This window comes from Oncorhynchus tshawytscha, linkage group LG29, assembly GCF_018296145.1.
Source record: "Oncorhynchus tshawytscha isolate Ot180627B linkage group LG29, Otsh_v2.0, whole genome shotgun sequence".
NCBI lineage: Eukaryota > Metazoa > Chordata > Actinopteri > Salmoniformes > Salmonidae > Oncorhynchus > Oncorhynchus tshawytscha.
In genome coordinates, this window is record NC_056457.1 from 19,381,149 (window position 1) to 19,401,366 (window position 20,218).

General features: G+C 44.1%; 1 protein-coding gene across 1 annotated transcript; it reads right to left on the reverse strand.

Annotated features, from left to right (window-relative positions):
* Positions 1–1,738: 1,738 nt before the first annotated feature.
* On the reverse strand, positions 1,739–12,406 carry LOC112227778 (transmembrane protein 200C-like). Its single transcript, XM_024392648.2, has 2 exons — positions 11,763–12,406; positions 1,739–4,422 (listed from the first exon to the last, which is right to left on the reverse strand). The coding sequence occupies exon 2, from the start codon at positions 4,376–4,378 to the stop codon at positions 2,750–2,752; it is 1,629 nt and encodes a 542-aa protein (XP_024248416.1). The 5' UTR covers positions 4,379–4,422; positions 11,763–12,406; the 3' UTR covers positions 1,739–2,749.
* Between the last annotated feature and the right edge of the window lie 7,812 nt (positions 12,407–20,218).

Consider the following 20,218-nt stretch of genomic DNA (forward strand, 5'->3'; position numbering starts at 1 on the left):
AAAGCACGTACCATCGCATTTAATCATGGCAAGGCAACTGGAAACATGACCGAATACAAAACAGTGTAGTTATTCCCTCCATAAGGCAATCAAACTAGCAAAGTGTCAGTATAGAGACAAAGTGGAGTCGCAATTCAACGGCTCAAACATATGTGGCAGGCCCTCAGACAATCATTACAAAAAGAAAACCAGCCCCGTCTCGGACATCGACGTCTTGCTCCAAGATAAACTAAACAACTTCTTTGTGCGCTTTGAGGACGATACAGTGCCACTGATACAGCCCGCTACCAAAGATTGCGGGCTCTCCTTCTCCGTGGTAGACGTGAGTAAAATATTTAAACGTTAACCCTCGCAAGGCTGCTGGCCCAGACGGCATCCCTAGCCGCTTCCTCAGAGCATGTGCAGACCAGCTGGCTGGTGTGTTTACGGACAGATTCGATCAATCACTATCCCAGTCTGCTGTCCCTACATGCTTCAAGATGGCCACCATTGTTCCTGTTCCCAAGAAATCTAATCGCCCCGTAGCACTGACTTCTGTCGTCATGAAGTGCTTTGAGAGACTGGTCAAGGATCATATCACCTCCACCCTACCCTACCCTAGAACCACTCCAATTTGCTTACCGCCCCAATAGGTCCACAGACGATGCAATCGCCATCATACTGCACACTGCCCTATCCCATCTGGACAAGAGGAATACCTATGTAAGAATGCTGTTCATCGACTACAGCTCAGCTTCTATCTCATCAGATTGTTAAACAGCCACCAGTAGCACAGAGAGGCGGCTGCCTACCTACAGACTTGATATTATTGGCCACTTTAATATATGGAACACTAGTCACTTTAATAATTCCACTTTAAGAATGTTTACGTATTTTGCATTACTCAACTCATATGTATATACTGTATCCTTCACTATCTATTATTTACTATCTATTGCATCTTAGCCTCTCTGTCCCTGCTCATCCATATATTTTATACTTATATATTCTTATCCTATTCCTTTACTAGATTGTGTGTATTAGGTTTTGTTGTGGAATTATTAGATATGACCTGTTAGATACTGCTGCACTGTCGGATCTAGAAGCATAAGCATTTCGCTACACTCGCAATAACATCTACTAACCATGTGTATGTGACCAATAAAATTGTATTTTATTTTATATAAAGCTCCTTCTCCCCATGAACAGATGGAAACCAGGATTCCGTACCAAATGTGGGACTCTGTTACTCCCATTGACAGGAAAACACTTGTTCTTACACTTACACCCAGCTCTCTTTCATACTCCATCTCTCTCCTCTCTTTCTAGCTTTCTCTCTCATGCTTTCCATCCCACTTCTTTTTCTCTCTTCTGCTCTTTCACTCTCTCTCTCTCGCTTTCTCCCTTTCTTTTTCTCTCTCTCCTCTCTTTTTCTCTCTTCCCCTCTCTCTCCCCCTTTATTTCTCTTTCTCCCTCACTCTCTATCTCTCTTTCCCTCTATTTCTCCCTCACACTCTCTATATCTCTCTCTTGCTCCCTCTCTTTCTCTCTCACACTATCTCTCTCTCTCTCTCTCTCTCCATTATTTCTCTCTATCTCTCTCTCTCTCTTTCAGCTATACATTTGCTGAACTAATATTTTTTTAACACACTGGCACATCAAGATCTGCTTGGCTAGGCTGAGTACTCAATTTGGAGAGTGTTCTCACACCTTTGGGTTGATAACTTGATTGACATGTCGGAATAACAGATGGTACAGATAATGAGACAGCTTCATAAGTTTATTTGAAGACTGATTGAGCCATAGGACGACCATGGGATGGTTGAATTGACCATGGGCACCAGGAACAATTGGAATACAATTATTTACTGCAGGTGTGTTATTGAACAAGAACCAACTACAAAAACAATCCAGCTGCTTTTGCACAGGATAACATTGATTTGATAAGTATTTTTTCCACAGATGGTTACTTGTGCTAAGGTACTTAGGCTACTTGTACAGAGATACAAGTGTTCAGCTGTGAATTGTGCTAGTTAGAGTGTTGTTTTTAATTTCGCCCAGGCAAAAGCGATAGCAAAGATATACAGGAGATTCCTTAACAAGCAAGTCAAGACAGTTCTAAACAATAACATACAAGCCTTACTCAGAGAATTTAAAAGACACACAGGCAAATATGCCAACATTGTTTCCCCCACAAGCAAACAGAGATGGTCAATGATGTATTGCTATTAAAGTTTGAATTCAAACTGATAAAAACGGCAAGGACATTAAAGTACAAAATACATGCTGTTGAGACAGCAACTCTCAATCAATATACTACTACAGTATCAGTTGTGACAGTAGGTGGAACAGACACACTATATTTCTACAAATTAGAGAAACTATTACATCAAGTGGATGGTACAGTAACTAACGGTTCAATCACCATTTTAAAACGGGCCCTTTTTTGGTTAATGTTATCTTTTTGCTTTGAAACTCTTTCAGTTGGGTGCGATTCTTCCAACCTACACAAACAAACCCTTGACAAAATACTATACACACAGTCTTCTGTTTTCATAGCCTCCAAAGACCATGTTCGGCTTTTGGTCACATATCGATAATTGCATTTGCAACGAACCACAAGATCCTCTAGATCTCAGATCCTATGCAGTATTGTCGTTGTCATAATTCCATGAAACTGCTGTCAAGTGTCTTCAACCAACTGCGAGTTATCATGTGTCAATTGTTTTCTCTCCAAATAAACTCAATCCACCAATCAGTAATTGTCCAATCATATCTCTGTGCTATCCACTTCCTCATCGTCCAAAACGGAGTCTGACTGAGAGATCATGAGAAGTTTCTCTTTGTTGGAGTATCGCCTTGAGCACCTGTCCTGTCGTCCCCCGGGGCTGCTCTCCTCCTGTTCATTGGCTACTCCTCCTTCCCTCTGACTCTTAGCCAGACAATCCTCTGAGGTCACTCGGCTGAAGGCGGTCACCTCACATGACTCCCTTGACTCAAAGGACTCCCCCCCCAGGTCGCCCAGTTTGATGTACCCACCGCCTCCCGGTACCTCTAAACGAGGGCAGCTGAGTCGCCGAGACCGTTCCACCTTCCACTCGGTGGGGGTGGATGGAGTGATGCCCAGGTCGATGGACCTGGAGTAGTCCGTCAGGGCGCTGAGGGACAAGTGGGAACCCATCACCCTGGGGCCAGTGGGGGACGAGGGGAGCAGCTGGATCTGGGAGCCCTGAAGCGCCCCCTGGAGGCTACCACTGCTCTTGTACACCTCCACAGAGTCCTGAGGCAGGAGCATAGCCGTCTGCAAAGTCTCCACATTTGCCTGGGTGGTGGTTTCTGGAACACCGTACCCAACCCAGGCTTCGTCTTCTTCGCCAGAGTCACACAGGGCAGCCCTGCTCCTCCCTGCCTCTGCTTTGGCTGAAGGCCTGCGCTGATGCTGGTTGGCCCGATGGTTGGGTTTGGTCATGGGGAGAGTGAAGGCGTTGACCGAGGAGGCCACTATTGTCCGGGTCTCCCACCGTTTGGGGATGGAAATCGGGCTGCTCTGCTGGCCGGCCCCGCTGTGTCTGGAGATTGTGTAGACTGTGTCGGTGAACGTCTGCCTCTCCAGAGATGACACCCTTGACCTAGTCAGGGAGTGGCATCTGGAGGGGCCCAGGCTGCCCTCGTCCGGCGAACCTCCCGAGGGCCAAGTGCCTTTGGCCAGCAGGGCGGCGGTATATGCAGCGCTAGGTTTGCCCTCCACCCCTTTGGACTGCATGTAGTTCACAAAGCCATTGATCGGCATGTTCTCCTTAGTCCGCAAGCTGTGGATGTCAATGACAGTGGAGTAGATGTCCCTCAGGTTGATGATTTTGGTCTTCTTATCGCGGTTCTCATGCAGTACCGCATTGGCGCAGATAAACAGGAAGATGCCAATGCCCATGATGAGGGGACCGAACACCTTCAACTTGTCCGAGTACAGGTACTTATCCAAGAACTCAGCCAGGAAGCCCATAGACGGCTGCTCTAAACCTGTGCCGTTGGAACGATTGTTACTGACCAAATCCCCATCCAAGTGAAATCCGTCCTTCGCGTTGTTCGTCCAGTTGCCTGTCAGCCCTGACTCCTCCTTTTTGTTGTAAATGATCTGGATTTTGGGCGGATCCGGGTACAGTGGGCTCTCCCTGGGCCAGTAACCCAGTATGGCCATGGCAATGCCCACCAGTAGGATTAGAATCCCAATAGCCGCCACCACCCCCGAGATGGAGCAGAGATTCAGCTTGCCCTTGACCACCACCACCTCATTCTTCCGCTTCTTCTTGGCTTTTCTCTTACGCTTGTTCTCGGCACGGCTCTTAGAGCGCAGCGAGTCCTGCCTCCTGTTGATCCGCAGCAGGCCTCCGGTGGCGATCATGGTTGGGACTCGGCAGACGGACTGCTCACTCACTCATCCTGAGGCTAGAGAGAGAGGGGGAAAGTGAGTGAGAGGTAGGCAGGGAGAGAAGGTCAGAGAAAGGGGAAAAATAGAGACAGAAAGAGAAAAGGGAGAGGAAGAGACAGGGTTAGATAATAGACCTAGATGTGCAATACTGATGATGATACTCAAGCGGTCCATAATAGTTATTCCACTGCTGAATTTGATATGGTCATAAGTTTGTGATACATTTAGAGAGGAGACACTTGAACAAACGCCAACACAAACTACTACATTCCTATTCAGTGCAATAGCGCAACACTTCCGCTATGCTCTGACTAATTTAGATCATCCCAGTGAAATATGCATGCCAAATGAAGCTCTTTCAGGATGAAGGAGGAGCAAAACAATGAGAATCAATACAAAGTGAAGCCTGTTTTCCGGAGGCGCTTGCTCACTGGGTGACAGCTCCAGACGTGTGGGAGTGATGAGACTTCCGCCACAGCACAGGGAGCGGAGTGAGACACATGCATGTGCACACACACACACACACACACACACACACACACACACACACACACACACACACACACACACACACACACACACACACACATGCGCTCTGGAATGAATGCACCAAAATGACAGAGCGGCATAGCAGAGTGGGATAAGCAGACATTCTGTGGCTTCACAATACAGTGTTGCAAGAACAACAGGGAAATATAGAGCAACACACACATGTCACCGACTGCTTGCTCGCCGGCTATAAAGCCTAAGTGGAGTGTGAAGAAAGAAAACAGCTGGTCGTCCACTGCCACGCCACTTTGATTTCTACACGCCAGGTACCACCTTTACCAAATACTACGGTTGACAGCTGCATAGAGTAATGCATCAAGAAACTCTACTACATTGTGCACATTGTGAAAATGAACCCTATAGAAAACACTGAATACAGGAAGAAGGCTGTCCCTTAAAAGCCTACACTGTGTGTGTAGTGTGCTTACTGGCTCTTGCTATGCCCGGCACATCAGGAACGGATTTGAGACCAAACCTTGGGGGATGCCTGCAGTTGGGTGATAAATCATTGGGCCGGAAAAGCTCTAAAACTGTGAATTAGGTACACCGTCACTATCAATAGCGAAACCAACAGCAATGCCAATACCTATACAATGAGTGGAGAAATATACCACTGAGCTATCCCCTTGAGCTAAAGGCAGATAACAAAACTAAAAGGAGATGTTTAAAAGCATCCAGTGAAAGTCAATGTGCCTGAAAATGTGGTCTAAAAAGTGTGTTGATGTGAGCAGTCAGTGTTACCAGACATGGTGGTATTCTGGCCCAATTGAGCTTCTTTTGATGTTATTGTGCAACTGGTGATGGTGCACATACAGCGAGCTAAATGCACCACCTTGAAGAAGCCAAGCAGAGCCAAAGAAATTGAAGCTCCCCATACAGGCCTCCTCACCTCAACCAGAGAGGAGTAACACTCTCACAAGACTGCTGCTGTCTCAGCTGACCTAGTCTACCTGGACACGTCACACTTATGCTTTGATACAAAGATCTTCGCCATCTGTGGAGATTTGCCATGGAAATGCTCTCCTTTCTCTGACTACACTGACTACTGTGAAGAGCCAGTAAAAATATGATTCTCCATAACATAGGCACATCGACCACCTCAGGAGGGCATATTCAAATATATAATCCAAGACCTAAATCTTGTCCACAGGAGTTCTAATCATACAAAGGTCCATGTAGATGCATGGAGATTGGTGCACACTGCAGTTCCCAGCTGGAGCGAGTGACTCTCTGGTGGCGTGAAACAGTCAGCAACCACAGGATGAATAATGTTAATGAGAGAAGGAGACGATAACAGTGTGATCCAGAGGAACTCACACCTCGCTCTGCCTGAAGGTGTTTCATTAGCTCACAGACACAGCTGATTATTGATGGTTACCAATCAACACATGGGTATAATGGCTTCAGTCTAATGGTAATTAGTTCCAATAGTCCCCTTAAAACAAACCACGATGTAAGGGTGAATACCAAGTCCAATAAATCAATCACAAATAAATCAATTATTCAATTATGCATTACACCCGTGTGCAAAACAAATGATGTTGATTGCACATACTTTATTATAAATGAACCTTCTTATCAAAGTAGTGAGAGAAAGAACACACCACATCCCTGAAATATGACCATTTTGAAAGTGTACTTCAATCAAAAAGACTCACACTTTTATCCCCCCCAAAAGACTCACACTTTTATCCCCCCCAAAAAACTCACACGCTCAACAGAAATTAAATTAGAGGACACAGCCCTTTAGCTCGCTAATAAAAAAAACATGCTCCTGGATGAAAAATAAGCCTCTTTTAATTCTCCCCTTGCTGGCAAACAGATGGAGCAGAAAGAAGCACCTGGTGTCGGAGCTAATTCAAAGGGACAAATCAAATGGCTGCTGGGCCCACAGGAGCGCTTTCAGGGCTATACCCCTGCACGCGGCATCCTAGACCCAGCTGAGGCTTATCAACACAGCGAGAAGCGACTAACAAAATGGAGGAGTGAAGAAGCTAGCTAGTAGCTAACGCCTTCAGGGAGGCTCGGGAGTGTTTGTGTTTGTGTTGGCCTTTTTGTATTAACCCTTGGTCACAGGAGGCCAGTCCAATTAAAATGGCTAGCTGTCTGTAGGCTAGCTCATTTAGCTTAATGTGATCACTTCAATATTAGCATTGAAAAAAACTCATCTGTTTTTTTTCTCACTTCACTACCAGACATTTTTTATTAGCTCACAAATTATGAGGACAAGGAACTCTCCTGTGAATTTGATCAGATTGGTGCTATTAACAGTGAATTACTGTATATTATTACTGTATATTATCAAACTTCAAGGATGGGAATTTGCGATGTCATCTGTCTCCCCCCTTGCTTGAGGAACAATAAAGAACGAAAGAGGAAAGGCCCACCCCCACACTTGTGCCATGTCATGAGGATACTTGGACCACTTATTGAGATGTGCCTTTTGTTAAGTAAATCAGGTGATAAATGAGCTGAAAAGGAGACTGGAGTAGCCATAAAATTAAATATCTCCCAGTTGTAAATCAGCAGGGAGCGAGAGAACACACAGTGCTGACATTTGGTGGGAATAGCCTCCTAGTTGTATATTGCAACTATAATTCTTCATTTGTGATGACAAATGTGCCCAGTTACAGGTCTCATTAAACCATTGTTGCCTGATCTGCATAAACACTCTTAGAGAAAAAGATGCTAGAAACTAAAAGGGTTCTTTGGCTGTCCCCATAGGATAACCCTTTGAAGAATCCTTTGAAGAATCCTTGGTTCCAGGTAGAACACTTTTGGTTTCAAATAGAACTGTTTTGGGTTCCATGTAGAACCCTTTCCACAGAGGGTTCTATATGGAACCCAAAACGTTTCTACCTGGAACCAAAAAGGGGTGTCCTATGGGGACAGATGAAGAACCCTTTTGGAACCATTTTTTTATGAGAGTGCAAGCGTACATCTCTCCCATAGAGAAAATATAAGCTTGGAGGCACGCTTTGTAGGGGGTACGTGGGTCAGCAACTATTGCCTGGCACCTATGGGTGTAGCTAAAGCAATGTGTTCAAGTTGGGGACTGTGTCAATCTGTAGACAGAGGTGATGTAACCTGTCATCACTTTTCTGTCTTCAGTTTCTTGGCAATTTCTTGCATGGAATAGCCTTAATTTCTCAGAACAAGAATAGACTGACGAGTTTCAGAAGAAAGGTCTTTGTTTCTGGCTATTTTGAGCCTGTAATCGAACCCACAAATGCTGATGCTCTAGATACTCAACTAGTCTAAAGAAGGCCAGTTTTATTGCTTCGTTAATCAGAACAACAGTTTTCAGCTGTGCCAAAATAATTGCAAAAGGGTTTTATAATGTTCAATTAGCCTTTTAAAATGATAAACTCGGATTAGTTTACACAACGTGCCATTGGAACACAGGAGTGATGGTTGCTGATAATGGGCCTCTAAGCATATGTAAAAACAAACCGCTACTGGCACTGGTCTCAGAACATTCTTCTCCTCCCTGACAGAGAACCCATGTTCTTTACATCATCTCGCCATCCTCCGACAAAAGGCATACCGGTCATTTTTCTGTGAAGACAGTAATTCAGTTGAATACCAGGGAATAAATATATTGGCAGGAATAAAACCGCACTATAATTCATATAGCACGGCAATCGATCAATAGCCAATGAGTCAGGCAGAGACAAATCAATTCCTGAAATTCCTGATTAAATGAATTGTAAATTACAAGAGATGTACCAAATAGATAAATAATATGACATGCACTCCGGACAGTAAATACATTTCTTGAGGAACTGAAGCATGACAGGGTTGTATTGTCAACCTTCTGTGAAGTCAATAAGGCATTTATGGATCGTTGAATGAACCTTTGAACTGCAAACTGATCTGTAACCTCAGCGTCGCAGTGGGAGAATGAGATGCATTTAAACTGTCATATAGGAATGACATGTGAGATCAAATAGAGTTCGTAAATCTAATCTCAAACAAGCACACTGTGCAATTTCCCTCAAAGCTATGCATCATAAGGATGCAGGATTGGATCGAAGGCTGCTGGCATTGAAACGTTGATGTGGTGATGTTTTCGCCCGCTATTCTATTGATCTCCTTAACTCCTGTGTCAAATGATGTCTGAGATCATTAAACACATGAGCGCTGGCACACACACACACACACACACACACAAGTACAAGGTCATGCACACACACACACTGTACACACACACAACCACAAAAGCACTCATGCACACACACGGATGAGGGATTTATTCTATGCTTAATGAGAAGTAAAATACTGAAATTCCAAGCATGTCAGTGCTGTAAAGGCAAACAGAGACTGTAGTCATCTTTGATTACATCTATCCATCATAAACTTTGACCAAAACTATAAAACCTGCATCATAACATGGTTGATCTCTCCTCCATTCTCCCAGAGCTGGTATATAAACAAGGGTGAATAGTAAACAAATGACGTACATTATGATCTCAGAAATGGGCACCTGATGTGTTGAAATTCCAATGACACGGGGAAACTTAACAGGCTAAAAGTAAAAGTCAGGTGACATTTTGGTGTTGAGGAAATAGCAAAGGGGTACCTTCGTACAATTGAGTTGGTCCTGTGACTCTGCCGACCTCCTGTTAGGCACTATTCTCTACCAGTCCCTCCAGCGCTCCTTGGGAGCCTTCATCATGTTGGTTATATACAGTATATTGGTTATTTAAGTTTTGCTATTAATATCTACTACTCCCACACCTCCAAACTCTCCTCTTCATAGATAGATATACCCGCCACCAATGCTCATCTTATCGCCCATCTCTCCATAAATAGCAACATAACTTGAAACATACCTCAACAGTCCTCAGCTTTTCTACTGCACTGCATCGGTCTTTTCACCATGTCTCACCAATAGAGTTGGATACACTATACTCTGTATTTATCTCTGTGGTCTCCTCCCCCTCTGTCAAACACAGAGACTTGACTCCTGTACCTGTATCCTATAAACATCCACATTCATCACCATTTAGTTCTTTGCAGTAAATTCACCAGGTCCATAGCTCTGTCCAACCTCACAGAGCCTCTAAACACTCTCCATTGCTATAACTGGACTCTACTGGGCTCTAATGCTTGTGTGAATGACAGGGTTTGAACCCAGGTGTCTTGCTTGCCAGAAAAGCACATTAGCACGCTGAGCCGAAGCCTAGCCATTGTCTCTCCGCAGGGAGATCCTCTCTGACCCAGAGCAACTTGTCTAAGGCAAGCTTACTAAGGTCACCAAACCACCTCTATTGCACATGCTTCAGGTCATGGTGCTAAACATGCCCTGGGGTTGTACAGGAGTCCTATGGCCAGGTTAGTTTACCCGTGGGGTGGGACATGTTGTGCTGGGAAGGTGTATCTCAAACTGTGTTGGGGAATAGCAGGAATGTTGTTTCTGAGGAGTCTGTGTCTGTTTATCTGAGGGATTTTCATAATGTTTGCCTATGTTCCCTAAGGCAATGGCCAAACACAATTGTCTACTTCATCAGAATTCTATTTGCTATATGATTAGGAGAATATCACCATTCATTTACATTGCAGCGAGTTATGTTGCAGGTTTTAGGATTATAGGATTTCAATGTCAGCCGTTTTCCCCAAACAATCTTAATCCTATTGTTTATGTTCAAGAGACAATTTCCAAACATAATTGATGCACTTTACAAAGAACCTGAGTATATCTTCACATTTTAATAATTGATTGCATAATTAGCCTAATAATGACACGGGTTTAGTTCGGTCACTTGGTAACTGATCTCCAAATTGCTGGTAACATAAGTGGGCTTCTGATTACGTGAATATTCCCTCTTTCAATCACACTCAGTCACAATGTCTAGTGAACCACCGAACCCTGTCAAACGCTCACACACACACACACACACACACACACACACACACACACACACACACACACACACACACACACACACACAGAGAGAGGCATGCTAAGACATATACACTTGCAGATGCACGACAACACACACACACATACATACACACAGATGATGATGATAATAACAATTTGAGTCAAGAGGAACACTGGGGTGCCAATGGCGAGGCAACCAGACAAAGCAGCCAGTCATGTGAGAATATCTATGACCATGCCACAGACTTTGGTGTGAAACGCACCTACAGTGCCATTAAACAATGTTCACTTGACGCTACAAATGAGTTGAACTTTGAACTAAACAAAGAATAGTATGCCTACTGTAGCCGAGTATAACAACTATTCAGTATATAACACATTATGAGGACAGTCAGTAAGGCTTGTGGATTTCCAAGTATGGAAGGCAAGCTCATGTCATGATAACAGATGCGCATTGTGATTTTACCAGCACTCCACATCCAAATGCATGATGTCTGTCAATTATTCAGTCATCCAGTCCTAGGACAGGAAACTGAGGATTCATAAGTGCAGTTGGTGTATATTTAGTAGGCTATTCATGGTTATGATAACATTACATTTTAGGCTCTATTGACAGGCCTATATAAATGGTCAGATATGGCTATATTGATATAGTGCATTAGGCCCACGACATAATCTACATAGATAGATAAAACATAAACAGAATGTATTCAATTGGAAGGAAATACGGGTTTGTTCCCAATTGAGCAGGAGCAAAGAAATAATGTTCAAATAGGCGTCCTGCGGTCGTGACAGGAGCTATCTATAACACATAATGAACAAGCACAGTAAAAATGCATGAAATTCAGATGAGCCGCTTATTCTAGCACTAGTAGGCTACTTCAGTATCATATCCAAACGCCTATATAATGGTAAGCTTACCATAGAAGACAGGCAATGCAACCACATATTAAAAACCCTGAAAGAAAGTTTCGATTCCCGGGCGCGGATATCTCATGTCGTAAAAGGAAACTTCGTTTATTCCATGTAATTCCATTCTGGCAAAGGATCTGGCGATCTTCTTTAGCAAGAGGATCCAGTCACAGTCACTCGGCGATGTAGTTTTCATCGAGGCGTAAGCCTTTCCAAGTCAACCTGCGTCTGGGAGAAAAATACTATCCTTTTTATCCGGCTCACCCGCGCTCCTCTCCAGGGAGTGTCTTGTCAGAGAGCAGCGCGCCGAGTTTGTAATGGAGAGTTTTGTGCTGGCAGGCAGCGGGTGATACGGGGCTATTGTTAATATTTTTCTAATTCTTGGGTGTTGTTGCTATGATACCACCACAGCAGCCATCGACTGAAATTGCTGCAGGATTTGAATAATTGCCTTCTTAACTATCCTCTCGGTAACGAACACTCCCCATCCATGTTTGGATCTGAAGCGTTGTGCTGCTGCTAACGTCCAGAACGCGTGTGGTGAGACCTCTCCAACGTTTTTGCCTAGAAGTAGGATCGATGGATTTGTGTTAGTGTCTGCAAATGACCTGCGCAAGGCACCTGGCGCACTCAAAAACATCTTTACAGAGCTTTCTATCTGCATCTTCACCACATGGAACCGCATCACCTAGGTTCCAAAATTGCGGGGGGTTGCGGAATCTAGTTATATATGGGAAGAATGACTAGTGGTTTACCAATAACAGAGGCCAAATCGAAATATGCATTGCACAATTTTCTTTTAATTCTCAAACTGATTCTGGGGAAGATGAGTACGCATTTTGATAAGAGATTATTTCTGCAGGTGGAGCAAGTACATCCAACCGATCAATTGCGCCGGAGATGTTAGGCGTATCAGTAACAAGTTTACCTACAGCTACTAGCTACTGCTGTACCAGCAGGGTTGTGTAGGTTACTTTCTAAATGTAATCCGTTACAGTTACTAATTACCAGTTCAAAATTGTAATCAGTAAAGTATATTTTGGATTACCCCCAAAGTCAGTAACGTAATCTGATTACATTCAGTTACTTTTTTGATTACTTTATCCTTATTAGGCATTAGAAAGAAAAAAAATGTATGTTACCATTTCAATGCCATCTATTGCAGGATAAATCAATGTTAAAGTTTACATAGCTGGCCATATATGGATGTTCAATTTTACTTTATGGGTTGGATATGTAGGCTTCTTCTAAGCCATCACTTTCTACTACATATAATAATACAATTCAGTTATATCTTTACATTAAAAAATCTAATAAAATGTTATTGGTCACATACTAATTGTTAGCAGATGTTAATGCGAGTGTAGCGAAATGCTTGTGCTTCTAGTTCCGACAATGCAGTAATATCTAACAAGTAATCTAACAAATACACAACAACTACCTTATACACACAAATGTAAGGGATGAATAAGAATATGTACATATAAATATATGGATGAGTGATGGCTGTGTGGCATAAGCAAGATGCAGTAGATGGTATAGACAGTACATACATATGAGATGAGTGATGTAGGGTATGTAAACATGATTAAAGTGGCGTTATTTAAAGTGACTTGTGATACCTTTTATAAGGTACATTTATTAAAGTGGCCAGAGATTTGAGTCTGTATGTTGGCAGCAGCCTCTCTATGGTAGTGATGGCTGTTTAACAAAGTCTATCAGAATTCCAGTCATTCCAATAAATGTTATACCCCTTGATCTTCAAGAATTGGACTTGGAAGTATAGATTAGCCAAATTGTTTTACCTGAGCATAACCTCAAAACTAAGTGCTGAGCACTTGTTGGCTGTTTTCCTTCACTCTGCGGTCCGACTCATCCCAAACCATCTCAATTGGGTTGAGGTTGGGTGATGGTGGAGATGGCCGCCAGTTTGTCTCTCACGCATCTTGCAGGTCTTGACTCACGGTTATCAAATCGTAGCATTCTTGACAAAGTGTGAAAGACTGTCAGTGGCATCTTGGCACGGAAAATTACCCTTCCACTCCCTGCATCCCAGAGACTACATGTAGCCTCACCTCGGGACCTATACACACCCGCTAAGATTAGCAGCCCTACTGTATGTAGGCACGCAGGTCAATCTCATCCATCCTTTTTAAGTTGTCTCCATATTTACAGAAACCCTCCAAATTTGTCATCTCCAGGATGATTGTTTCGATGGCTGGTGTAATGAACATGTAGAATGTTGAGGCGATGTCCTGGACAACTGCATGTCTTGTGGGCCCTGGGGTCATCCTTATGACATATTAGGCTGCCACCCTGCCCTGGTTGTCATATGGTGACAAGGACCATGTTATTTTGCTGTTCTTTGACAAAAATGTCTCTCTTTCAGCTTGGGGGATTCCTTCTTCATCTGAAGATGATCCATCATGCTGTATTCTTCCCAACCTTCTTCAGATACCTCCTCCTCTTCTAAATCATTGTTGTCTTGTTCCTCCTGGACATCTGATAAAATCAGATCTCTGACCTGTTGGGCACTGAAACATGCACTTATGGCTTCAGCCAAGAGAGAACTGGGGGACTGTCACCTGCAGCACCTTTATAGCCTCTGACTGCATTCCCCATTAGTAAACAATGCTTTCAAGAAATGTTTCTTTTGTCTGAAATGTTGTTTATTTTGTCTGAAATTGTTTTTATTCTGTCTGTGAACTTGAGTCATGTGTGGGGTCATGGAGGGGAGATGCTGCACATGCACAAGGAAGTTTTAATTTTGTCTGAGTTCAATCAGTAGCACACAACCTCAATTTATCAATGTGTGTGTGTGTGTCTTTGTGGTTTTTGTGGTGTGTAAATTATTTTATAACTGCTGGGTCAAAAATGACCCTAAGACAATATTTGTGGGAAAACAGGTAGCCTATTGGTGTTGGTGAATATACCCAGAACCCACAGAAAAATGCAGTAGGCATTCTCTGTTCTGTGAAAGTTATGTCACCTGCATTTTACCTACAATAATTTAAGCAGTACAATACTGGTCCACATGAAGTTAGAATCCATTGGTGTTCTTCAGTACTGGTCTGAGCCATAGTATGTAGAGGCTTCTGATCCAATCCAGTGCTGACCCATCTGAATCAGCTAAACATGTGCTTGCTAATTAGTTGAATTAATCATTAGTTAGATTGTTAATTAGTCAATGCTGAGCCAGAACAAATGCCTGCACCCAGTGTTTCTCAAGCACTAGGATTGAAAATACCTCCATCAGAGCAAAATATAACCTTTATTTAACTAGGCAAGTTAGTTAAGAACTAATTCTTATTTACAATGACGGCCTAACCCGGCCAAACCCGGGTGACGATGGGCCAATTGTGTGCCGCCCTATGGGACTCCCAATTACAGCCGGTTGGAATAGATCCTGGAATTGAACCAGGGTCTGTAGTGACACCTCTAGCACTGAGATGCAGTGGCTAAGACTGCTGCGCCACTTGGGAGCCCAATATACATGTATAGGCAACTTATCTATGTATATGGTCATGAGTGCAGCTAACTTTAAAGCAATTTATCATGTAAAATCCAATTCATCTGAAGTTTATATCATGGTGTATGGTCAAATGTGGCAGCTATCTACTATAAATGCATTATTGAATGCTTTAAAATATCCATACTTAAATCCGAATCGGGTAGAATGGAAATGGGTATCTCTGTATTGGCATCGTATTAGCATCGGCTTTCATTTGCAGTGGGTCTTTCAAATAGATTAACTATATGTTGAAAACCCATATTGATACTCATACCACTGCACTTCCCCATCCACCATATGCTAAAACATACAGCATCTACAATTAAGCCCTTTGAAATTCAACTCCACATAACACCAAGCCAGCAATTTACCCAGTTAAGCTTGGATTCAAAGATGAAGAAGCTTGCTGGTAACAAGGTCCAGGTTGTTGAACCAGCCACCGGTGCTGTGGAAGCCACCTATGTGCCTAGAAAGAGCCTTAATAAAGCCAAACCTCCTCCGCCTTTGATGTGAGCAGCTTATGCTGAAGCTTATAGCCTCTGTTTGTCAGAACATACAGTACCGACAATCATTCATTCTCCTGCTCGCAGGTGCCCTCAATACCTCCAAGAACATGCACGCACACACACAGACACACACACATATCTCAGGGGGTTCCTCGCTCTCCCCGAGGAGTCATGTCTGCCTTGCATTTCTTTCCACTAAAGCACCTGGGAGCCTGGATCCAGTCCAAGCTAAAATGTGCTTGGTCTGATGCTTTGTACTACTGTTTCACTGCTGTACCCAAATCCTTGGCTCTTTCCGCCACTTCCACACAACCATGGGAGATATGAGAATTAAAATGCCCTGCAGCCAGAATATTCCCATAGTACTCATAGAAAGACCTAGATCAGCAAACTCTCTGCTATTGACCAGGGCTGAAGCATTCGGGAGGTTTGGTTGCACATACAGTAGGTAGGTTATTCATGTTCTGCAACCTAGGGGATGTTGGCAGGGCACTCGTCAAATTCGAATGCCATTAATAAGTTGTTAATGTAAGTGTGAATGTGTGTGTGTAAGAGAATGAGACCATTAGAGGGGTAGAGTGAGAGTGAGGGAGGAAGAAAGAGAGAGAGATTAAGAGAATGTGAGGGGAGAGAGAGAGACACAACAACAGGGAACATTGCATTGAGCGAAATTACACCTCCAATTTCCCCACTTTACACCCGGAGTCATTTATTTCCATTATCTGTTGTCCACCTCCCCCATTAACCAACAGTTGAAAAAAGCTATAACATTCATGGTCACTAGAGCTTAACTATAAAACCTTTACCCCTGTACATTGGGGGTAAACCTTTACCCCTTTACATTGGGGGTAAACCTTTACCCCTGTACATTGGGGGTAAACCTTTACCCCTGTACATTGGTGTAAAGGTTACCCCTGTACATTGGGGGTAAACCTTTACCCCTGTACATTGGGGGTAAATCTTTACCCCTGTACATTGGTGTAAAGGTTACCCCTGTACATTGGGGGTAAACCTTTACCCCTGTACATTGGGGGTAAACCTTTACCCCTGTACATTGGGGGGTAAACCTTTACCCCTGTACATTTTATCAGGTTACAGTCTTTCTCAAATTGATGAAATCATTTTTTCCCCTCACCAATCTACACACAATAACCCATAACGACAAAGCAAAACAGGTATTCAGACCCTTTACTCAGTACTTTGTTGAAGCACCTTTGGCAGCGATTACAGCCTCGAGTCTAATTGGATATGCCGCTACAAGCTTGGCACACCTGTATTTGGGGAGTTTCTCCCATTCTTAGCTGCAGATCCACTCAAGCTCTGTCAGTTTGCTGCACAGCTATTTTCAGGTCTCTCCAGAGTTGTTAGATCGGGTTCAAGTCCGGGCCCTAGATGGGTTCAGAGACTTTTCCCGAAGCCACACCTGCATTGTCTTGGCTGTGTGCTTAGGGTCGTTGTTCTGTTGGAAAGTGAACCTTAGCCCCAGTCTGAGGTCCTGAGCGCTCTGGAGCAGGTTTTCATAAAGGATCTCTCTGTACTTTTCTCCTTTCATCTTTCCCTTGATCCGGACTAGTCTCCCATTCCCTGCCGCTGAAAAACATCCCCACAGCATAATGCTGCCACCACCATGCTTCACCGTAGGGATCATGCTAGGTTTCCTACAGATGTGACGCTTGGCATTCAGGCCAAGAATTTTAATATTGATTTCATCAGACCAGAGAATCTTGTTTCTCATGGTCTGAGAATCTTTAGGTGCCTTTTGGCAAACTCCAAGCGGGCTGTCATGTGCCTTTTACTGAGGAGTGGCTTCCGTCTGGCCACTCTACCATAACGGCCTGATTGGTGGAGTGCTGCGGAGATGTTGTCCTTCTGGAAGTTTCTCCCATCTCCACAGAGGAGCCCTAGAGCTCTGTAAGAGTGAGTATTGGATTCTTGGGCACCTCTCTTCTCCCCCGATTGCTCAGTTTGGCCAGGAGTCCAGCTCTAGAGTCTTGGTGGTTCCAAACTTCTTCCATTTAAGAATAATGGAGGCCACTGTGTTCTTGGGGACCTTCAATGCTGCAAAACGTTTTTGGTACCCTTCCCCAGATCTGTGCCTCGAAGCTCTATGGACAATTCCTTCGACCTCAGGGATTGGTTTGTGCTTTGACATGCACTGTCAACTGTGGGACCTTATATAGACAGGTGTGTGCCTTTCCAAATCATGTCCAATCAACTGAATTTACCCAAGGTGGACTCCAATCAAGTTGTAGAAATGTCTCAAGGATGATCAATGGAAACAGGATGCACCAGAGCTCAATTTCAATTCTCATAGCAAAGGGTCTGAATACTTATGTAAATAAGGTATTTCTGTAGATTGCTGAGTATTTTTATTTATTTAATTTTAGATTAAGGCTGTAATGTAACAAAATGTGGAAAAAGTCTAGTGGTCTGAAAACTTTCCAAAGGGACTCTATATCTTCATTCTCAGTGCTATAAATCAAATGAACACTGTGGTAGACTTGTTTAAGCCTAAGACTACCTCCTGCTAGCATTACTTGAATAGCACGGAGTTAAAGACTATCTTCTAAATTACAAAGTCAGTGGGAAGATATTAAGTCACACAGAGGCATTGTTTCTCGAGCCACCACATACAGTTCTGTGCAGAACATAATTGCATCCAAACACACTAAGAGACAATCGGGGCCGTATTAAGAACTCATAGGCCCCAGAGCTAGGTTTTCTACAATCCATAGATGACAGTTCCCATTCAAGTCAGGACTGGGAGCCATTGCTATTGTACCAATGAGTTTAACACTTAAATTTCTACAGGAAGAGGTTCCAAAACCCTTCTATGGATTATATGCGGCCTTCCCGACTGTAGGCACACCGGTAACTAACAAAATATTGGAAACACTTGAATAAATTAGGGAATTCAAAGTATATTATGGGTTGGGTGCATTTTCCTGGCATGGTTTAGGTGCACATTGTAGAATCTATGCCGAGGTGTGTTGAATCTGTTCTGGCAGCTCGTGGTGGCCCAACAACACCCTATTAAGACGCTTCTGACAAGGTATCCCCCTTTCCCTTTCATGTTGGTGTTTCCTTTATTTTGGCAGTTACCTGTACATGCTTGTGATAAAACCTAATCCACAATAAAACTATTTTTAAAATATTGATCCTCTGGCGCTATATTATGGGATATTTTGAACATTGAATGCAGACTCCTGTGGTATGCATTTGTCTTTATTAAGGATCCTCATTAGCTGCTGCAAAGGCAGCAGCTACTCTTCCTGGGGTCCAGCAACATTAAGGCAGTTATATACAATTCAAAATATTACATGACATTACAAATCTACACATATTTACAATACAAAATCCATGTGTACGTGTGGTTGAATAAAATAAAATATTGTTTTATATATACATTACCAGTCAAAGGTTTGGACACAACTACTCATTCAAGGGTTTTTCTTTATTTGACTATTTTCTACATTGTAGAAAAACAGTGAAGACATCAAAGTTCCGGACCGCGGACCGTCATTGGAGGTTCCAGATCGTCGTTGGAGGTTCCGGACCGTGGATCGTCGTTCTAGGTTCCGGACCGTGGACCGTCATTGGAGGTTCCAGACTGTGAAACGTAGCCGGAGGCTCCGGACCGGGAACCGTCGCCGGAAGCTCTGGACTGGGAACCGTCGCCGGAAGCTCTGGACTCGGAACAGTCGCCGGAAGCTCTGGACTCGGAACAGTCGCCGGAAGCTCTGGACTCGGAACCGTCGCCAGAAGCTCTGGACTCTGAACCGTCGCCAGAAGCTCTGGACTCTGAACCGTCGCCAGAAGCTCTGGACTCTGAACCGTCGCCAGAAGCTCTGGACTCTGAACCGTCGCCAGAAGCTCTGGACTCTGAACCCGCCAGAAGCTCTGGACTCTGAACCGTCGCCAGAAGCTCTGGACTCTGAACCGTCGCCAGAAGCTCTGGACTCTGAACTGTCGCCAGAAGCTCTGGACTCTGAACTGTCGCCAGAAGCTCTGGACTCTGAACTGTCGCCAGAAGCTCTGGACTCTGAACTGTCGCCAGAAGCTCTGGACTCTGAACTGTCGCCAGAAGCTCTGGACTCTGAACTGTCGCCAGAAGCTCTGGACTCGGAACTGTCGCCAGAAACTCTGGACTGTGGAAGTGCACTGTAGGGCTGATGCGTGGGGCCGGCACAGGTGGCACCGGGCTGGTGACATGCACCTCAGGGTGAGTACGGGGAGGAGGCGCAAGACGTACTGGACTGTGGAGGCGCACTGGAGGTCTGGAGCGTAGAGCTGGCACAACGCGTCCTGGACAAATTACCACCTTCGCACAGCAAGTGCGGGAAGCTGGCACAGGACACACTGGGCTGTGAAGGCGCACTGGGGATACAGCACGTAGAGCCGGTGCAGGATATCCTGGACCGAGAAGGCGCACTGGAGACAAGGCGCGC